Below are 19,076 nucleotides of genomic sequence, written 5' to 3'. Positions count from 1 at the left end.
AGTGTACTACAGCTTATTTAGTTTGATAGGTGTGATTGTTTTATTGCATGTGAGTAATATACTTTATAGAGTGCCTAAGAGATCAATTGATATCGTATTCACAGTTAGACACTGTGTGATAATATTTATTAGTGTGAACTTGTTATCTGTGCAAACAACCATAGCATTGTCAGACATTTTGTTATTAAGCAAATCTGTTGGTAAAAAATAATGATTTGATGTTGTATAACAAACACCCTTTGATTTAGTTTTCCTGGTTGATAATTGCATTGCATTGCATCTTAACAATATTTGTAATAGTTTTTACAACATATTTTTTCCGCCCAAATCAGTGTAAATAAAATGCAGCTTCCAACATATGACAACATGTCGCATAATGCAAATTTAATACAAGCATTTCATTTGAAAGGGTGAATTTGAATTAAATATTAACGAAGTACAATCAAGAGATATTCAAGTCCCACCCTTTATAAACTAGACAAAGATAATACATCAGGAATCTACATGATTCCTTTGAATGAGTGACACTCCTTATTTCGAAACAATAATGACAAACGACAAACACACCTGGCATGAAAATGAATACTAAATCCTTGCAAGTACATATAAAAACAATCCTGACTTCATTCAGCACACTCAACGAAATGTTCAACTTAATTAAACTTTTTACAGCTTTCCTGTAGCTAAGAGCACTGCGTCAACAATGCAAGGTTGTGGTTTCGATCCCAGGGGGTTACATATACCTATGTATAAATGTATAGTGTAATGCAATATAAGTCGCTTTGGATAAAAGCGTCTGCAAAATGTAACATATCTTTTTGTTTTTTATTTACATTACAGTGAACTTAAAATACTTACAGCAAGTTAACAAAATGTTGTTTATTTGAATCATATTAAGAGTCTTGGTTTCTTTATATCATTGACTTAATGACATTCGATTGCTAACATGGATATTTTATAGAAAACCAATCTTAAAAACCCAATTTCTATCATGTAAATTATTTAATGAAAGAACTCTTGTTTTTGTTATATCAAATCATACATTTTAACAAACACCTTAAATGACATTACTCATCTTCAATAAGAAGATATATAGTAAACAAAACTCTACAGCAATTCAAATGGAAATGTAACCGCCCACAAAGCAACGCTTTTCTGAACAATGGTAACCACAACACTTAAAAATATAACAAACTCTTCAAAACCTTAAAGATAAATGAATATTGAACACTAAGTGTTTCTTTTTACTGAAAAATGCATAAAATGACACTTACTTATTCGCAAAGCATGCAGGGAAATATAAGTCCTCTGCCCAATCTCTGCCCAATCATCAAGACTAGATTACTGTAATGCACTTCTAGGTGGTTGCCCTGCGGGCCTATTACAAAAACTGCAACTGGTTCAAAACGCGGCAGCTCGAGTTCTTACACGTACAAAAAAGTATGAGCATATAACCCCGGTTCTGTCAACCTTGCACTGGTTACCTATAAAGCATCGCATTAACTTTAAGATCTTGCTTATTACCTATAAAGCCCTACATGGTCTAGCGCCGCAGTATTTGAATGAACTTCTATTGTATTACAGACCTCCACGTACATTACGCTCTAAGGGGTCCTGTCAGTTGGTAATACCTAGAATTTCAAAATCAAGTGCAGGTGGTAGATCGTTTTCTTATCTAGCGCCTAAACTTTGGAATATTCTTCCCTGCACGGTCCGGGAGGCAGACACACTCTGTCAGTTTAAATCTAGACTAAAGACTCATCTTTTTAATCTTGCATACACTACACCTCCATAATATTAATCCTCAGAGGATTTAGGCTGCATTATCTAGATCAACCGGAACCAGGAACACATCCAACAACAAATGATGCACTTGTTGCATCAAAGAGTGCAGAACAGTACTCTACTCTCAGCCAGTCTTGTCTCTTTGTTCCAAGGTTACCGCAGGATGCAGTTCATGCCCAGACCTGATGGCAGAGCTGAGAATGGAAAGCGGTGACCTGACAAGTGCTAAGAGGATAGAGCTGGATAAAGGACGCGACAACTTTGTTTTTCCTACAACATTTCAAATGCTATTAGATTGTTAATGATAATCTTTAATCCTTAATTTTTATATTTTTACTAAGCCTTGTTGTGCAAGCACTGTTGAGCTTGTGCAGAGGCAGCAGCTTTTGCCAGAGGGGAACTGGAATCCCCTGGTTGGGCCTGGGTTCCCCTGAGGTTTTTTTTCTCGATGGGAGTTTTGGGTTCCTCACCACCGTTTGCATATTGTTTTGCACTATCTGCCTGGCCGGGGGGGCTGCTTTAGAATTCATACTTGTATTAAATGTGTCTCATGTACAGCTGCTTTGTAACAATGAAAATTGTAAAAAGCGCTATATAAATAAAGTTGAGTTGAGTTGAGTTGAGTTGCCCAATTGTTTCTATTTATGTTAACTTAACTACTTTATGTTGTCCCAATATGAATGGATTCAGTTACATTACTAAATATAAAAGTCATGTTGTGACCAAATTTTCCAAGAATTGTGCTGATTTAACTTACATTGACATTTATGCATTTGGCAGACGCTTTTATCCAAAGCAACTTACATTTCATTGTATTATAGATTTATACATTACTATACAACTTGAGTTAGTTAAGTAAATTGGACAAGCAGGAAACATTTTGTGTGTAGGTTAATAGCATCATGTGGGGAACATAATGAAGTTTAAATCATAGACGTAAAAATTCAGTACATGGATTGAAAGTCTCAGTCTCTCACCACCCTGTGTACTGCGTGATTATTTTCCTTTTTCTCATCTCTTTAATCATTGTGGTCTCAATCCCTCCACTGTGGTGACCGGTGCCCTTGAAACGTTTCGGCGATTCTTCAAAATAATGGTGCCAGGTCCCTTTATTGTTTGAACCAAATCCAAAGACATTGACCTAAATCGGAAAAGACAACATTAAAAGCAAACCCGCTCAAGTGATTGGTAAAAACTTGTGAGTGATGTGGATATTAAATTTACCTCGTCACAGATGTGTAGGGCAAACATAAGAGCCAGGAACCCCGTGGATGGATATGAACTTCGAGCCTTAATATGCAGCCATGTGGTGTGCACATAGTACAAAAAAGCCGGATGCATAACCATCGTCTGTATGACAAAGAAAAGTGTGTCGCATTATGTCTGAAGAATTGAACTTGCTTGGCTTATGGTTAAAACCCAAAATCAATTTAATCACACCTTGTCCTTATTGGCTTGTAGTTTGTCTATAACTTTAAACCGTGTTCTGTTGAGAAATGGGAATCAAACATCTCAAGAAATCAAAACTGAATTAAACACAATTGTTTTATGAAACTTTATTGTTCCATCATCACCTCTTAATTGTTCCGTTGGTTAGAGCACTGGTAACCCACTGGATATCCAGCATTTTGAATGGTAACAGCACAAGATGGGTGGAGTTGTCCAGATGGACGGCACTTTCCGGGTACATAACTCTGTGTGTGGTCTTCCATCCCACATCATCTTCAAAGCCTTCAACTGGTGCTTTATTCATCCTGGTGACATTGAAATAGTCTACTTGTGATGAACACAGTTCCATAAGTCGCAACTAAAATCATGCGAGTAAAAGAGTTACCTTATGACAAAATCATTGAAGTCTATTAGAGGGCCATAGTGGGAATCTAAAAGGTTGCCAGAGTTTCCCACCACAGCACAGGTTCGGCAGCGATGTGGACCAGCGTCTTTATAGTGTCCCTCTCCGGGAATGACCGCAAACAGCTCCTTAATCACTTGCTGGTATTTAGCCTTGGACCTGCTGGACTGTAGATGCTGGGAAAGGATACCAAAAGTGTTTAGCAGTTTCTCCCATTCAATCATTAGAAAAGTCAAGTATTGTCAAAATTTCAATCATGTTGTCTGTTAAACTAGAACAAACTAAATCTGCAAACTTTTTTTTTAGGTTGTCCTATGCGCATTCAATTGCTCTCGGAAATTTGATAATTCATACTTCAGCCATGGAAATAATTTATGAAACGGTGCTATTTTAAATGTTAACAAATACTGGGAATGTTTTAATGCTACTAAATACTTTAATGTTAGTAAATCCAGGCGTTGCTTTCCAAATATCCCACTTTCGAGGTGTCATGAATGCAGCATAAGAATCAAGAAGTGGATGTTTGGCCTAGTGCTCACCTGCCACCAGGTATTGATTTCTTGAGAGAGCTCGCTGTTATTGAGAGACAGCACAGGTGAAATATCTTTTCTGAAGCGTTCTTTAAAGTCATGGTTCATTGCAGCCAAACAGCGGTCCGGACACGCACATAGTTGATTTTCAAAGAAACGCTCTGATACTTTATTGTTGACAAACTGCTTTAAATGATCGTAAGGCTCGTTGTATATGGTGAGAGTGAAGATGACAGTGCTCATGAGAATGATCACGCTGACCAGTTTTGGACCAAAAAAGCGCATTTTGCGTCCTTGATCTGTTATTGCACTGTGGGTATGATGTTGTGCACAGAAATTCAGTAGGTTCCTCTGGTACACTTTTGCGTCTTGTCATGGGAAGAATCCCGTGAATCTAAAAAAACAAAGAAAGAAGTAATTAATTTAAAAGTATGACTGATGGTTTTTGTGTTAGACAGCCTGATAACTTAGTCATTTGGCAGACGCTTTTATACAAAGCAACTTACAGTGCACATACTACAGGGACAATCCCCCTGGAGCAACATGGAGTAAAGTGTCTTGCTCAAGGACACACTGGTGGTGGCTGCTGGGATTGAACCAGCAACCTTTGATTTACCAGTTCAGTGGTTTAACCCACTAGACCACCATCTCACCTGATCTGATAAAACTCCTGCAGTTCAGGAAGTTCATTCAGTAATGGGAAAACATGCATGAATGGGAAGGATATTGAGAGTGTCGAACAGTTGAAGTTTCTGGGTACTGTTTTAGATAATACATTTCCCTCTTCTATAAATACAGGGATTTTTTGCGAGAGGGGGGCTGCAAAGATTGAATAAGGGTAGGCCTAATTTTCCAGGGTGTATCCTGCCTTGATGCCCGATGACTCCTGAGATAGGCTTAGGCTACCCGTGACCCGAGGTAGTTCGGATAAGCGGTAGAAAATGGAATGGAATGGGAAATTCATGTACACTCACAGTCTTTAATTAAAATATGAAAATGCTCCGCCCTGAAATGTCTCCATCTCAAATTATGTAAAAATATGACGTCTTGGGCAGAGTATCCGTTAACAACAATAGTCCCTTTCACTAAGAAATGTGTCAGAATATGCAAATAAAAATGATTGGGTAAAGCTCAGATCTTATTAATAGATTTTTCATTGTACAATGAGTTCCACATTCTTTTCTGCCATTTGTCATATAAATCCTTTCAGCAAAACAAACCGGTTTAGACATTCATTTATGAGCTGTAAAGTTTTTAATTTAGGGTAGTATAGGAAATATATAAATATATATATATATATTCCATTCCATTCCATTTTCTACCGCTTATCCGAACTACCTCGGGTCACGGGGAGCCTGTGCCTATCTCAGGAGTCATCGGGCATCAAGGCAGGATACACCCTGGATGGAGTGCCAACCCATGGCACAAGTCGGAAGCAGGAATCGAACCCCCAACCCTGGAGGTGTGAGGCGAACATGCTAACCACTAAGCCACCGTGCCCTGCCCCACTGATCATTATCGAGTAGAAATGATCGCAACTTCCGGTTCACGGGGACTTTAAGGTCATTCAATGTGGTTAGGTCATCGATGTGCATGGTCTACAAATCTTACATTGAGTCTCTGTTATCTTTTTCACAACTGTGCTGGTTTAATTCTCTAAATGTGAAAAACAAGAATTGTATTTATAGAATTGTAAATCAACGAAATACAATAATTGGGAGGAAGCATTATGGCCCAGCTATATTATAGATGTTTTTGGTAAAGCTCAGTGCTTATTAAAAGATGATTCATTGTATAATGAGTTTCACATTTCCCTTCTGGCATTTGTTATAGAACTCATTCAGCAAAACAAACCGGTTTAGACATTGATTTAACAGCTGTAAAGTTTTTTTTAATTTAAGGTAATATGTGACCCTGGATCACAAAACCAGTCTTAAGTAGCATGGAAACATTTTTAGTAAAAGCCAAAAATACCTTTTATGGGTCAAAATTATAGATTTTTCTATTGTTTAAAAAATCATTATGATATTAAGTAAAGATATTTTGTATATTTCCTATCTTAAATATATTAAAACTTTATTTTTGTGAGTGGATGACCTGCTAAAGTGCCTCTGAGGGACAACTTTATAGGCGATTTTCTCAGTGTTTAGATTTATTTGCACTCTCAGATTCCAAAGTTATAAACGTCTATTTCTCTTATGTCCTATCCTTAACAACTCGTGCATCAATGGAAAGCTTAATTATTCAGCTTTTAGATGATGTAAAAATCTCTCAAATTTCCTTCGGGAAATATATAAAGATGAACTGAAGTGAACTTGAGAACCAGCAAGCAATAGTCTGTTGTGTAAGGATAGATCCTTAATTAAAAGGTTACATGAGCCAATACCATTTATATTTAACCTGTACAAGCTCAAATGTTTACTTTAAAAATAATTAATTCAATTCAATAGTAAATACAAAAAGCAAACAAATACAGTTAATGATCCTGCAAACAAAGCTGGTAAACGATCGAGTACAGTTTATGATTCACAAATACTTTGCACCACTGGCGATTATCGAGTAAATGGACAATCCTCAAACTGAGTACCTTTTTCAATTGTAATTCAAGGCATCCTCAATGAAATTCGTTTATAGACAAAAAGAGAATGCAGAGATGTGATAGAAAATTAGCGAATATTATAGGCTACTCACAATAAAGCCAGAGGTCTTGATCCTGTCCGTGCGGCGCTGTTTGATTGAATGAAAAATACTGAAGAATGGGCGTCCCGTCAATAACTCCATGTTTTAGGGCAAACAAATTCGTAGCCTAAAGGAAAAATCTTCACCGAGCGCGAGTTAAAGGAGTGACCCGCAATTGAAGCATATGTCCACACACAAGATAGTATGAGAGAAAGATAACCAGAACAAGAGGGATAGGATGAGAGAGAGAGAGAGAGAGAGAGAGAGAGAGAGAGAGAAGCTTGTTCGTTTTTTAAAGATAACACAAATTAGCTATTATTATTAGTTAAATCGTCTGACTACAACCATTTAGAGGGACGTGTTTCATTGTTGCGCAATTTTGTTGCACTACAATCCATGTAGATTCATCTCAGTGTAAACAGTATTGAACCGATTCTTTCATTTTCACTGGGATACGAATTTTCACACCAAGGTTCTTTTATCTGCGATTGATTGGCGAATAGCTAGGTTAGAAGTAAGAAACTGACAGAAAATACGATAGGCAAGTATTGATTTTTTACGCGGCAGTACCCTTTATTAATCTTGTTAAAAATGACTTGGGTATGAGAAGGTCAGAATCATACAAAAAGCATCGTTGAGTATGACGATTTGAATCAATAAAAACTAATTTCTGAGTAAAATGGAAATGATGAGAAAGATTATTTTTAATAGATAAAAATATTCCCAACATTGTTTTATTTATTTTATTCATATTTACGTTCATAATGGTACGTTTTTCTATTTAAAATAACCCTATTGTATAAAAATGTGTTGCTGTTTAATTCAGAAGCAGTGACGCATGCATTCTTTCTTATCCAAGACAGACGATTATGGGGATGGATTTTGAACAAAAGATGCAACTTTTTTTCAGATTCAATTGTTCGCTAGGGACAGGGAATTGATTTAGGGGATTTTAAGGACCAGTTGTGTCTAATCAGCTGGACTAAAGGGAAATCTCGCAATTGCGTCATGAAATGATTAGTGATAAAAAAACTAAAAAAAAACATTATCTAAATGATTAATCTAGATAGCACATCGTAGACAATTTGGTCAATGTTTGTGCATGTTAAATCGTTTTTTCTTGGGTGTTAATAATGAAAGTGTTCTACAGCTTATTTAGTTTGATAGGTGTGAGTGTTTTATTGTGAGTAATATACTGAGTGCCTTAGAGATCAATTGATATCGTATTCACAGTTAGACACTGTGTGATAATATCAACCTGGTCTCATGGGTAAGACGTACCTCTGCACACTTTTTGCAGCGCCACTAAATACGTTCTAGCAGGTACATATTTCTACAGTTTTACGACACGAAAGTCCACTGGGGGCGCTAAAGAGAAGACCTCTGTGTGACACATCGATGACGGTCGACTCCACATACAACACGATTGAGCGTCAGAGGTATGTACAGTATATCACATTATCCTAATGCTGTCTGCGTTATTTTAGTGAAATTGTAAAGTGTCACGTTGTTTTACTGAAACATGTTTGCTCTAATGGTAACTAAACTGTAACGTTAGAATCATGCGACTGCCCGTGACGCCAGTGGACAGTTAAGTGAAGCTAACGCATGAGTAATTTAGCTAGCGTTAGCCACCGCCGACAATTAAAGTTTTTTTTTTACAATTACCGTTACGAATTCTGCGGTAGATTTAGTAGCTATGTGGCTTGTTATCCGGTAAGCTTAATAAAGCTTTTGGCGACCTTTGAAAATATAAATAGATCGCTTTATAATTCGGTTTATTGTTCGCAGTGGTGGACAGTAATGACGTTTTTATCTTTTTACTCCGCTATATTACATAAAGCATATCGTTACTCCTTATTTGGAAATAAAGAAATTACGATGTGCCCCTCATGAAAGAAATGATTATTTTTAACGAACCGGGTAAATCGGTTCGCAAATCACGCCAAATGATTCATCTACGATTGTATGAACTACTCAATGATTCAAATGAGCCGTTCATAGCGAGTCTTCAGTGAACTGAATTCACGCGCGCGCGCGTGCGCGCTATAAGTAAGTTACTCATGTCCAGTTTAAGGATAATCTTTGTAACTGAAAATCACACTTAGGTCAAAACCTACAGTTGTTGGTGTAGTCTTAATCTGCAGACATCGTTGAATGTGGACACATCGAAGTCAATTTGAAATGTTTACGTGAAAAGACGAAATATTATAGTAACAGAAGTTAAAAAGTAATTTAAAACGCATGCATCATTCATCGTCCCAGTTGAAGTGGTATTATAATGTTATGCATTTATCCATGCGTGACCCCTGTTTTTAACTTGTTTTTCAACACATTACATACGTGACAAGCACTAAGCCGAAATAACTTATTTATTTATTTATATGAAAATGTTTCTAACCTGAGAAACTACATGATGGAATAAGAAAGGATGTGATGTACATACTTACTATCAGTGATACCTGCTGGGGTCGTTTTACCCCACAGACTAGGTTTAATAAATAATTATGGAAAAATATGTTCCATAAAATGTAATCCCTTAATACAGTTTGTATTCTTATGTCAAATATAACTCAGATTTTCTGCAAAACGTCAAGCTTTAAAACACTTTTCCATTAACCAATGAAAATTGGTTGTATTTGTCTATTGGCATAGTTGTAATTAGGCTAAATTACATTTTAAAATACTTTTAATCAGACTACAGGTAATTCAAAAACGTACAGTGAAACGTTGACATATCAGGTTAGTCTTTCCATGTAGCACCAACTTGTGCCAATGCCATGCTTGCATATGAGTACATATTACTACATTTATTTATGTATTGAACATGCATTTTATGTAGCAGCCGTACCTGCCACAGAATGAGTGGTGCTCGAGCTTAAGATAACTGCCCATGTGGCTGGACTTTAAAGTAACAACCTCATTTTAAAAAGTTAATTTATGTTATAATGATATGTAACGTAACAATTTGACCCCTTTTTACTAGATCATTTTAAAGGATTTTTATGCACTTCTTGGTCTTCACGTTGTGCTTTAAAATCCTTAAAGGCATGTTTAGCCGTGGATTTTCTCCTTTCGTTAACAGCTGATCAGTCATGTCAGTTAAATGCTCACTACATCAGAATTTATTGGGCAAATCTGTTTCAATTTTGCGGTTTCCATCAACCTTTTCTAATGTGATACTTCAAAAAGTGTAGAAAAATACATTGATGAAAACATGGCTGATGAAACAGAAATAAAATATCACAATGAAAGCATTTTGTTTTTATATTTAGTCATAAACCAGTAGTAATTGTAATGGTAAATGTTAACAATAGAATCATGTGTGAGCACTCCTGATGCCAGAAAGGAGCTCCACTCTGCCTTAACCAAACAATCAAAATTTGTGTTAGAATGCAGTTCATTGACTTAAGCATTTAACATTTCGATCTACTCCCAAACCACACTCAAGTGTGGTATGGCAAGAGCTCCACATCGGACAGTAAACACTCCATCAGGTGATGAAAACTGCCCAATGCATCACCGGCACCCAATTAACCATCATTGAGAACATTTACCTAGGCACTGCCTGGGTAGGAAATAAACTTAATCAAGGAGGCCTCCCAGTTGTATGCAAACCGTTACCCACATATTTTCATTTGTTTTGATGTGTCCTTTTTTTTGTGCCTCTCAGGTGTCAAAAAATAAATTACTGAGAAGGATTGTCAGCCTACAGCAGTGTAAAATATGGAGGAGAGATTAGAGCCTGATCTCGATGAAATAATGGCTGATTTGGAGGAGTTACAGGTATTTTTTATAAAATTATGTACCAGCATTCTGCATCAAGCAGTATTTCACTGTATGTGTGTGCGTGTGTGTTCCACTGTTTGTATTTTTTGCAACTTGAAAATTGATATTCAGAAACGTGTTCAACACATTCTTAAATATGTATATTTTGAAGTCGTTGTTCTACCTCTTGTATTTGAGTAATACAGAGTGAGGAGGCAGTAAAAGAAACACCAAAAAAACGAAAAAGAAAGAAGATAAAACTCAGGTGGAAACAAAGAGACCAAAAAGGATTCTTGGTCTATGAGAAGCATAAACGAAAGACAGGTATGTTTTGATATTTTTGACCCTTTGATTTTCACTAAGTTTTTGTAAATACCATTTTTTTCCCTTTTATTTTTAGACCGATCTGAAAGACCAGTTGCCTCAACCAGTGCCTCTTCAAATAACCCTCAAGAAGTTGAGCTTGGTAAGCAATTTTTGTTTTTGTTGATTCGATGTACAATCATGTGTTCAACCAAATACTGTTTATCTTTCACATTTATACCCTGAAGTCTGTTTATACTAACAGACAGGTAATTTGATAAAATACATTCCCATATGAGCTGCTCAACAGTGGAAAGAGTTCCCATTGCATCTGTTCTGTTCTTTGTATGCCTGCTACTGCATTAAAATTCTAGAAACTACAAACACATCTGAAGCCTCAACTACCAAACATTTTGGAGAAGTAGATGCACATCGGATTATTGGTATGCTTACTTTAAATTTGTTTTGTGTAGTAAGTTTTTACCTATCAGAACTGTCTCTGAATTAATAATAGAGCAAGCATTTTATGAAAATGTACAGATTTGCTTCAGAATATTTAGGTGTAGCACTCAAGAGATTGTTTTTTTAAACAACATAAACTGTGTTTGTGTTCTTACAAGCTTGTTCATGATAAGGAATTGTAATGTAAATTAATTTATTGCAAGATTTACAAGTACATCTACTCCAAGATGCAATGGACTGTGATGAACCCAGATCAACAGCATCTAATGATTGGGCACTGAGGCAATCCTTGTCTGAAGAACGCTGGCAGGAAGCAAGACCAAAACTCCTTGACAGTTTGCTTGCTTCAGACTGTGTACATCTTGGTCCTTGTGATCACTGCAGCTTGAAAGAAGCAGTCATCAGGTGCAAGGACTGTTTGCCTAAACCCCGTTACTGTGGAAAGTGTGATGTTTCTACGCATCAACATCTAGTTTTTCACAACAGAGAGACTCTTATAGATGGGTTCTATAAACCTGTCCCTCCATCAACTGCTGTGCAAGACTTCAGTGGCCAAAATGTCATATATGAGCAAGGTAGGAATTACTGGAAAGCTTAAAATCATGTTATTTTTTGGTAATATATTTTTCCTTTCATCTAGTGTGCTTGCTGCCAATCACACAACCAGAAAAAGTTTGTGATTGTGACCCTCAAAACCTCTCTGTTGTCGCCGGACGATCAGTTGCACTCATTTGCATAAATGGTACTGTATGACACGCAATGTTTCTATTGTATTTGTCTATTGGCATTTAATCTTTTAATCTTTTAAAAACTTTTAATCAGGTTATTCAATTCAATTTCATCTATACCACAGAGATTTAAAAATATTTTTTTGAATAATTATTACATTTGCATGTTCATTGGTTCTCTGTCATTGGTTATGGTAAAATCGCATGCGTGTAGACAAATAAATTATTTTATTTTTTAGTAGTTTTTTATTTTAATTTTAAAATGATTTATTATAATATAACATTTGTATTATTTAATTAATTTTTAGCCTTTCATATAAACTCTTAAACACCCCCGCAGTTCCTTCACAAATACCATTCTGGAAAACCTTTACATAATATTATGTTAAGTTGTTAGTAATAACAAATGTAATATTCTTACTCTTTGTATTTTTATAATGATATGATATAATATTATCCCATTGAAACAATATAGGCCCAAAGTTATTTAAAAGTTGTCTTATTATTACCTTAAAATGTGTCATTTAATTGGATTCCAACTACTGTGATGGTTTCCAACTACAATTTTGTTATGTAATTGGAATCAGAAATGGATAAAAAAATTTAAGTGATCTAATCTTTTTTCAGGTCGCTATGACATGTACCTGCCAGTTATGAATTGCAGAACATGTCATGCGTCATGGACACCTGAAGTGGGAGACCTGCTGTGTAGTGGTTACTGGCCGGGCACTGTGGGATTTCAAACCATATACCAGCTAGACCTTTTCACCTCTTTTGAGGACCTGAAGATCAATGCACCTGGTCTTTCAAGACAAGCATTTGTCAAAATGTTAGAACAGCGCTCACAACAATTTGGAAGGGTAACATCTGGAAGGTCATTTGTTTTCTTCATTTGTGCAAGTCTAACTGGCATGTCACTGTATTCAAATTTTTGTAATTCCAGAGAGGTTACATTTGTGGCGACATCTTCCAAAAAGCTTTCCTTGAATGGACATATTGTCGTCATGAAAGAGAAAAACTCTGCGGCATTGACCACTTCTCTTGCCCAGCTTGCACCCCAGATACAGTTGCTGTGTCTGCAGATGGAAACAGAAAATTATATAGATTCAGCAAAACAAAGGGGTATATTATTATTGATAACATTACACTGTCAAAATGTCTTGTGAATCATTTTTGCTTTTAACATATTTTATTTATGTAGGGTAGAGGAACAACCATTTTTTGATGGAGTTTTTCTGGCCAATGACAAAGCTGTAGCAACATTTGTTGATTGTGTTCGTGAGAAGATCAAGCCAGTAAGATATTTGTCAAAGACTTACGACTGTAGTCAATAAATCAGCATTTACTTTGTGTATATATTTGATATGACTCTGTGTTACAGGTAAGTGGAAAAGGCACCTGTGGAACATCAACATGGGCTGCAGCCAGGGAGACCTCTAAGAAGACAAACTCCAAATGTGACGAAGAAGGCTTAGAGGTGGCAGTTTGCAGACACTGCATATTGCTTAGAGGTCTGAACATGTTCAGGGGGGAGATATTTGCATACCCTCTGTTTTTGCAAAATGATCTGGCCACAAAAACAAATTGCAAGTTCTTCTGCACCGACATCATGTGTAGATATTGGCCTTATCTACAAAAGGTGGCTCAAGCATTCCCAGAAATGAAAAAATTGACTCAGATGAAGCCATTTCTTTCGGTCATGCATGCAAAGGGGCATTCTACAAAATGTGAGGTAAATATATCTTCAAACAATATGGTAAGTTCTTTTCCTGTTTGACCTCCTTGAACTCAATATTTGTGGTTTGGACATCTGGTGTGCATGTTTTAGGTGCAGTGGGGTGGCAAAAACCAAACAGGGGCAGGCACTACCATTGGTGAAGAAGTTGAACAAGTCAACAGCTTTTTGTCCCGTGTGGCTATAACTACAAAATACATGAGTAAGGCTGGTAAGTGTTTTTTTTCAGTGCTCACGGATTGTGCTTTGGTAGCATAACAATTAAAACAGCTTGCTTTTTTCAAGAATCATACTTGTAGATTAACCATCACTGCTCAAAAAGCTCATTTAATTCTTTCATCTTTACAGCACGAGTAGATATGATCACATTACATGCCAGAGGATGGAATGAGCGAAAAAAAAGAAACCTGCACAAGTACTTGTCTACACGGTACTTGAAGGTAAGTAAAAACTAAAAAATATTCATCAAGGAAGATTACATTTCATCTGACTGATGTTTACTGATAACTTGTATGTACTCAGTATCTTATACATTTAGGATTGCGACAGTTTTGTGTGACTTTCCATTAATTGTGCTTTTAGACTATCCAGAAGACAAAGGAAGTCAAAGAGGACATTGAGGCTATAAAGGAGTCCACGCAAAGGTCTGATGAGGAACTACAACAGTGGGTTACTGATGTGAGACAGTGGGCAGTTGACAGTAAGTACTTGTTGCTGTCTCTTTTAAATTTAAAAATTATTGAACGTGTTATTTTATATATAAAATATATATTGAATACGTTATTTTTCCTTGCTCGTTTGTGTTTTAACACCTGACTCCTCTAGTGACATTGAATGACCAAACCAAACAATAAAACAATGGCATAATTGGGAGCTCTTTCTCTTTTTAAAGTAAACTAAGATGATGAAACTTTCTCCCAAAAAACTTCATAACACTTATTCACCAATTAGCAAACTGAGCAAATGTTCTCAGATTCTTTGGCAAAACATTTGTTGATATCCATTGTCAATATTTTGAATTCATTGAATACTTATTTTTTCACTAAATGTTAACCACCTTATCCCTAAACATGTCTATATTAGGTGTTTTATAGAAATAGTTTAATTGTTCTATTTTTGATGGAACAGAAAGTGCATGATATTGATTAAATACCTTTACTAAATATTTACAGCTCCAGATGACCTCCGAACAGATGATCCAGTGGCGTTGCAACATCTGATTGAAGGCCTATTTTTGGGCATCCAGCAGAAAAAGAGGGATCTGTATCGTGTAACCGGTAAGTAGGCTCCATGCCTAAGGTTGGGTATTTTGATGATTTTGATTTCCAATTCTGCTTATCGATTTCAATTGTTATCGATTCCCAGTTTTGATTCCACAGTTGAAGCAAAACTTTGACCTGTAGGGTCCTTTAAGCCTGCTTATTGACAGATTTGCCAAAAATATCGGTTTATGAGCACCATTCTGTGTACATAGCAACCATGTTTTGTCTGATTTATAAAAAAAAATTACCATAGTTTAATACCAACTACATCATGGTTAAATAAATGTGTGGTAAATTTGTATTTCATTTGCTTTATCCGAAGTTAACACATGCACATTTCTGAAAATATGCACATAGGAATTGATAAGTGTAATTTAAATTTCAAGTGTTCGATTCTTTTTCGATTCGATTCCGATTTGAATCGAATTTTTCAATTCCTTCCCTTTCCATGCCCTCATGTACTTGTGGGGTTAATTTTAAAATGTGATATGTATTGATATTATTAAGTTATTTAAATGTTATCACATCTGAAGACTGAAGTCTCACATCTACAGCACACTGTGCATATAGAACTGTAGTAGAGTAGACGGGGCGAGACCGTGGTTCGAGTCCGGTGAGTAATTGTGAATTGGTGCCAGCTGTGCGCACACCGGGCTCGAATCACGTAGGAGATTGGGAGCATATAAAAGGAACGAGCAACCGGACCGTCGAAGAGAGAGGACCGGGCCCGAACATGTTTTACATAAAATGGAAGGAAGGAGTCGGAAACCGAAAGACATTCAAAACATTTAATAAAGTAATACAACAGCCGGTGGCCCCTCACGGACGACCGCCGGCGAACAAAACATAAATATAAATACAAACATAACACAAGTTCGGGCCCGGTCCTCTCTATTCGACGGTCCAGTCGCTCGTTCCTTTTATATGCTCCCAATCTCCTACGTGATTCGAGCCCGGTGTGCGCACAGCTGGCGCTAATTCACAAATACTCACCGGACTCGAACCACGGTCTCGCCCCGCCTATTCTACTACAAGAACCATTAGTAACCTTTATACTGTGAGTGTACATTGAGTGAACTGTCCTAACTCTGCCTATATGTCCAATGTTATCAGCACCCAACTTCCTGGATAACTTGAAAATTGGTCACATTCAAGGTTATCTATTATGGTTTTATGACCACACTTTTATTATTGTAGTTTAAATATTCTACAATTGCATTTTTAATCCCTGATATTCTGTGAGCTCAATACCGTAGTTTATAAGGCGCCATTAGCACAATGACCTTCATGCGTATCCTCCTGAAACCTCTCTCTGTGGTGTTTTTGTGCTGCAGACCGTAACAAACAGCGACACAAGATCCGAAGACGGATTGGAGAGGATAAGAAAAAGCTGTTTAATGCCATATCCCAATACGACGGTCTTCCAACCACAACAGAATCTGTAGGTTCAATTGAAGACCTTCTTACAACAGAAAGTCCTATCTGGCCTTGGGATTCTGGTATGTAAAGTTTGACATAAATCATTTTGGTGAATCCTCTTCAAACACTTACTTCATTAAACTCTGGGTTAAAAAAGGAAAAGGCCCATGTGCTTATCCTTTGTTTCAGACCATAGAAATGCACAGACATCATTGCATTCTTTAAACTTTTTTTAGCTCACTCAAACTACAGTCCAGAGGAAGTTACTACAGGTCACTCCTCAGAGTAATGTGTCAAGTCGGTTTGTCCTTTTGTTTTCCCACACTGTAGATCCAACACCAGTCACTTTTTGCCTGAGACATCTTTTCCACTAACATGGGATATTGCTAACAAAAGGCATTAAGATTAGTAGTATTATGTTAATTGATTTTTTTTTTATCTTTGTAGAACCTGACACTTCTTTAGGAATGAAGAAGAAAGTTTTTGACAAGGTGATGCAGCTGGAGAGACTGATTGAGGAAGAGGCTGTACTTGTAGAGGAAATGAAACAACATTGGACACAGCTTACAAGAACCTACAGGGCCTTGAAGGACCAGGCTAGAGCAGTGTCAGATGACCTGGCCACACAGAGTGAGTACTAATTTCTAAATATTGTTTACTTAGTATAGCCTAGTTTAAATAACCTGCTTTAAAGATCATAATACCTGGAAAGTCCCAAATTGATGTAGTGGTGCATACTTCTAAACACTTTCTTATTTTCTATCCGAAATTTTAGGCTTCCCTTCAGGACTTTCTGGTGAAGCTTACCGTGGCCTATACAGTGCTGTCCTACAAAAATGTGAGGAGATCAAAAGAGACCTGGTGACTGTGAAAGAAACATATTCCCGAATAGCGTTAGGTGGCAATGATGGACCTGTTGTTGAAAAAGAAGATGAAGACCCATTTGAGCATGCCTCCACAGATGCCTCTACCGATGATGAATTATAGTTTTGACCAGAGTTTTGACTGGTCTTCTTACTCTAGGTGGCTCAAGTTTGCTGGGTGCAGTAATTTACTCCTCTCCTGTAAAAGTAGCATCTTAAATCAGACTTTCTCTGCTCTACTCAGCCACTTTGATGAATCTGTCTTTTGAAGCCATGTTTTCTCCCCATTGTAAAGAATAAAACCTTGACCCTGAATGTTCTATCACTGCCTGACTGAGTCTTGATTCCTTAATTACAAAATATCGTTTAACGTCACAGTTTGGTTATAGTTTGTAATTTTTTCTTGTACAAATTTGTTTACTACATACTTCACTACATTAACACATGGATCATTAACAGAATTACAATATAACAAAAATATTATAACATAATATAGCAATACATAAAGTTTCACCAAACTTTTTGATAATAGGCTTAATAAGTTAAATGTTCTGTGATCGTGCTTAAATATTTAATTTTGCTTAAGATGTACTTAAGATCTAACCACAAAACACATTTATATACAAACCTGATTCCAAAAAAGTTGTGACACAGTACAAATTGTGAATAAAAACAGAATGCAATGATGTGGAATTTTCAAATTTCAATATTTTATTCAGAATTCAACATAGATGACATATCAAATGTTTAAACTTATAAAATATATAATTTCAAGAGAAAAATAAGTTGTGTTTTAAATTTCATGGCATCAACACATCTCCAAAAAGTTTGGACAAGGCCATGTTTACCACTGTGTGGCATTCCCTCTTCTTTCTATAACAGTCTGCAAACGTCTGGTGACTGAGAAGACAAGTTGCTCAAGTTTAGGAATAGGAATGTTGTACCATTCTTGTCTAATACAGGCTTCTAGTTGCTCTACTGTCTAAGGTCTTCTTTGTCGCATCTTCCTCTTTATGATGCACCAAATTTTTTCTATGGGTGAAGATCTGGACTTCAGGCAGGCCATTTCAGTAACCGGATTCTTCTACGCAGCCATGATTTTGTAATTGATGCATTATGTGGTCTGGCATTGTCATGTTGGAAAATGCAAGGTCTTCCCTGAAAGAGATGACATCTGGATGGGAGCATATGTTGTTCTAGAACTTGGATATACCTTTCAGCATTGATGGTGCCTTTCCGGATGTGTAAGCTGCCCATGCCACACTCATGCAACCCCATACCATCAGAAATGCAGGTTTCTGAACTGAGTGCTGATAACAACTTGGGTTATCTTTAGTCCGGATGACATAGCGTCCCAGTTTTCCAAAAAGAAACTCAAGTTTTGATTCGTCTGACCACAGAACAGTTTTCCACTTTGCCACAGTCCATTTTTAATGAGCCTTGGCCCAGAGAAAACGCCTACGCTTCACAATCGTGTTTAGATATAACTTCTTTTTTGACCTATAGAGTCTTAGCCGGCAACGGCGAATGGCACGGTGGATTGTGTTCACAGACAATGTTGTCTGCAAGTATTCCTGAGCCCATGTTGTGATTTGCATTACAGTAGCATTCCTGTATGTGATGCAGTGCCGTCTAAGGGCCCGAAGATAATGGGCATCCAGTATGGTTTTCCGGCCTTGACCTTTACGCT

The 19,076-nt window shown here is 36.8% G+C and overlaps 2 protein-coding genes across 5 annotated transcripts; one reads left to right on the top strand and one right to left on the bottom strand.

The window, feature by feature from the left end:
* Positions 1 to 2,716: 2,716 nt before the first annotated feature.
* LOC130415786 (CMP-N-acetylneuraminate-beta-galactosamide-alpha-2,3-sialyltransferase 1-like) lies at positions 2,717 to 6,979 on the bottom strand. The gene is made up of 7 exons (XM_056741725.1): positions 6,859 to 6,979; positions 4,177 to 4,561; positions 3,620 to 3,813; positions 3,360 to 3,539; positions 3,226 to 3,271; positions 3,010 to 3,135; positions 2,717 to 2,926 (listed from the first exon to the last, which is right to left on the bottom strand). The coding sequence occupies exons 2-7, from the start codon at positions 4,450 to 4,452 to the stop codon at positions 2,759 to 2,761; spliced, it is 990 nt and encodes a 329-aa protein (XP_056597703.1). The 5' UTR covers positions 4,453 to 4,561; positions 6,859 to 6,979; the 3' UTR covers positions 2,717 to 2,758.
* Positions 6,980 to 8,125: 1,146 nt separating this feature from the next.
* Positions 8,126 to 17,708, top strand: LOC130415259 (uncharacterized). 4 transcript variants are annotated; one of them, XM_056740829.1, is made up of 18 exons: positions 8,126 to 8,285; positions 10,520 to 10,632; positions 10,821 to 10,938; positions 11,015 to 11,080; positions 11,292 to 11,360; positions 11,607 to 11,954; positions 12,020 to 12,121; positions 12,735 to 12,967; positions 13,051 to 13,229; positions 13,309 to 13,402; positions 13,489 to 13,839; positions 13,936 to 14,053; positions 14,191 to 14,282; positions 14,425 to 14,542; positions 15,015 to 15,119; positions 16,439 to 16,603; positions 16,971 to 17,153; positions 17,299 to 17,708. In XM_056740829.1, the coding sequence occupies exons 2-18, from the start codon at positions 10,573 to 10,575 to the stop codon at positions 17,508 to 17,510; spliced, it is 2,613 nt and encodes an 870-aa protein (XP_056596807.1). In that variant the 5' UTR covers positions 8,126 to 8,285; positions 10,520 to 10,572; the 3' UTR covers positions 17,511 to 17,708. The 4 variants fall into 4 exon arrangements, with proteins under 4 accessions (XP_056596807.1, XP_056596806.1, XP_056596809.1 ...); XM_056740828.1 differs by having other exon boundaries at positions 11,583 to 11,954; XM_056740831.1 differs by having other exon boundaries at positions 8,127 to 8,285; positions 10,813 to 10,938; positions 11,183 to 11,360; positions 11,583 to 11,954.
* The last annotated feature ends 1,368 nt before the right edge of the window (positions 17,709 to 19,076 follow it).

The sequence above is a fragment of the Triplophysa dalaica genome, chromosome 25 (assembly GCF_015846415.1).
Source record: "Triplophysa dalaica isolate WHDGS20190420 chromosome 25, ASM1584641v1, whole genome shotgun sequence".
NCBI classification, from domain to species: Eukaryota; Metazoa; Chordata; class Actinopteri; order Cypriniformes; family Nemacheilidae; genus Triplophysa; species Triplophysa dalaica.
This window is presented reverse-complemented; position numbering and strand designations above follow the sequence as displayed.

Bases quoted from the DNA above. Each gene is read 5' to 3' on its own strand.
- LOC130415786 (XM_056741725.1), bottom strand. From the start codon at position 4,452: ATGCGCTTTTTTGGTCCAAAACTGGTCAGCGTGATCATTCTCATGAGC. The intron at 3,272-3,359 runs GTGATGATGGAA...ATTTCTCAACAG, and splicing joins ACCAACGGAACAATTAAGAG to AACACGGTTTAAAGTTATAG. The intron at 2,927-3,009 runs GTAAATTTAATA...TTTCCGATTTAG, and splicing joins CCCTACACATCTGTGACGAG to GTCAATGTCTTTGGATTTGG.
- LOC130415259 (XM_056740828.1), top strand. From the start codon at position 10,573: ATGGAGGAGAGATTAGAGCCTGATCTCGATGAAATAATGGCTGATTTG. The intron at 12,122-12,734 runs GTACTGTATGAC...ATCTTTTTTCAG, and splicing joins TGCACTCATTTGCATAAATG to GTCGCTATGACATGTACCTG. The intron at 13,230-13,308 runs GTATATTATTAT...TTATTTATGTAG, and splicing joins AGATTCAGCAAAACAAAGGG to GGTAGAGGAACAACCATTTT.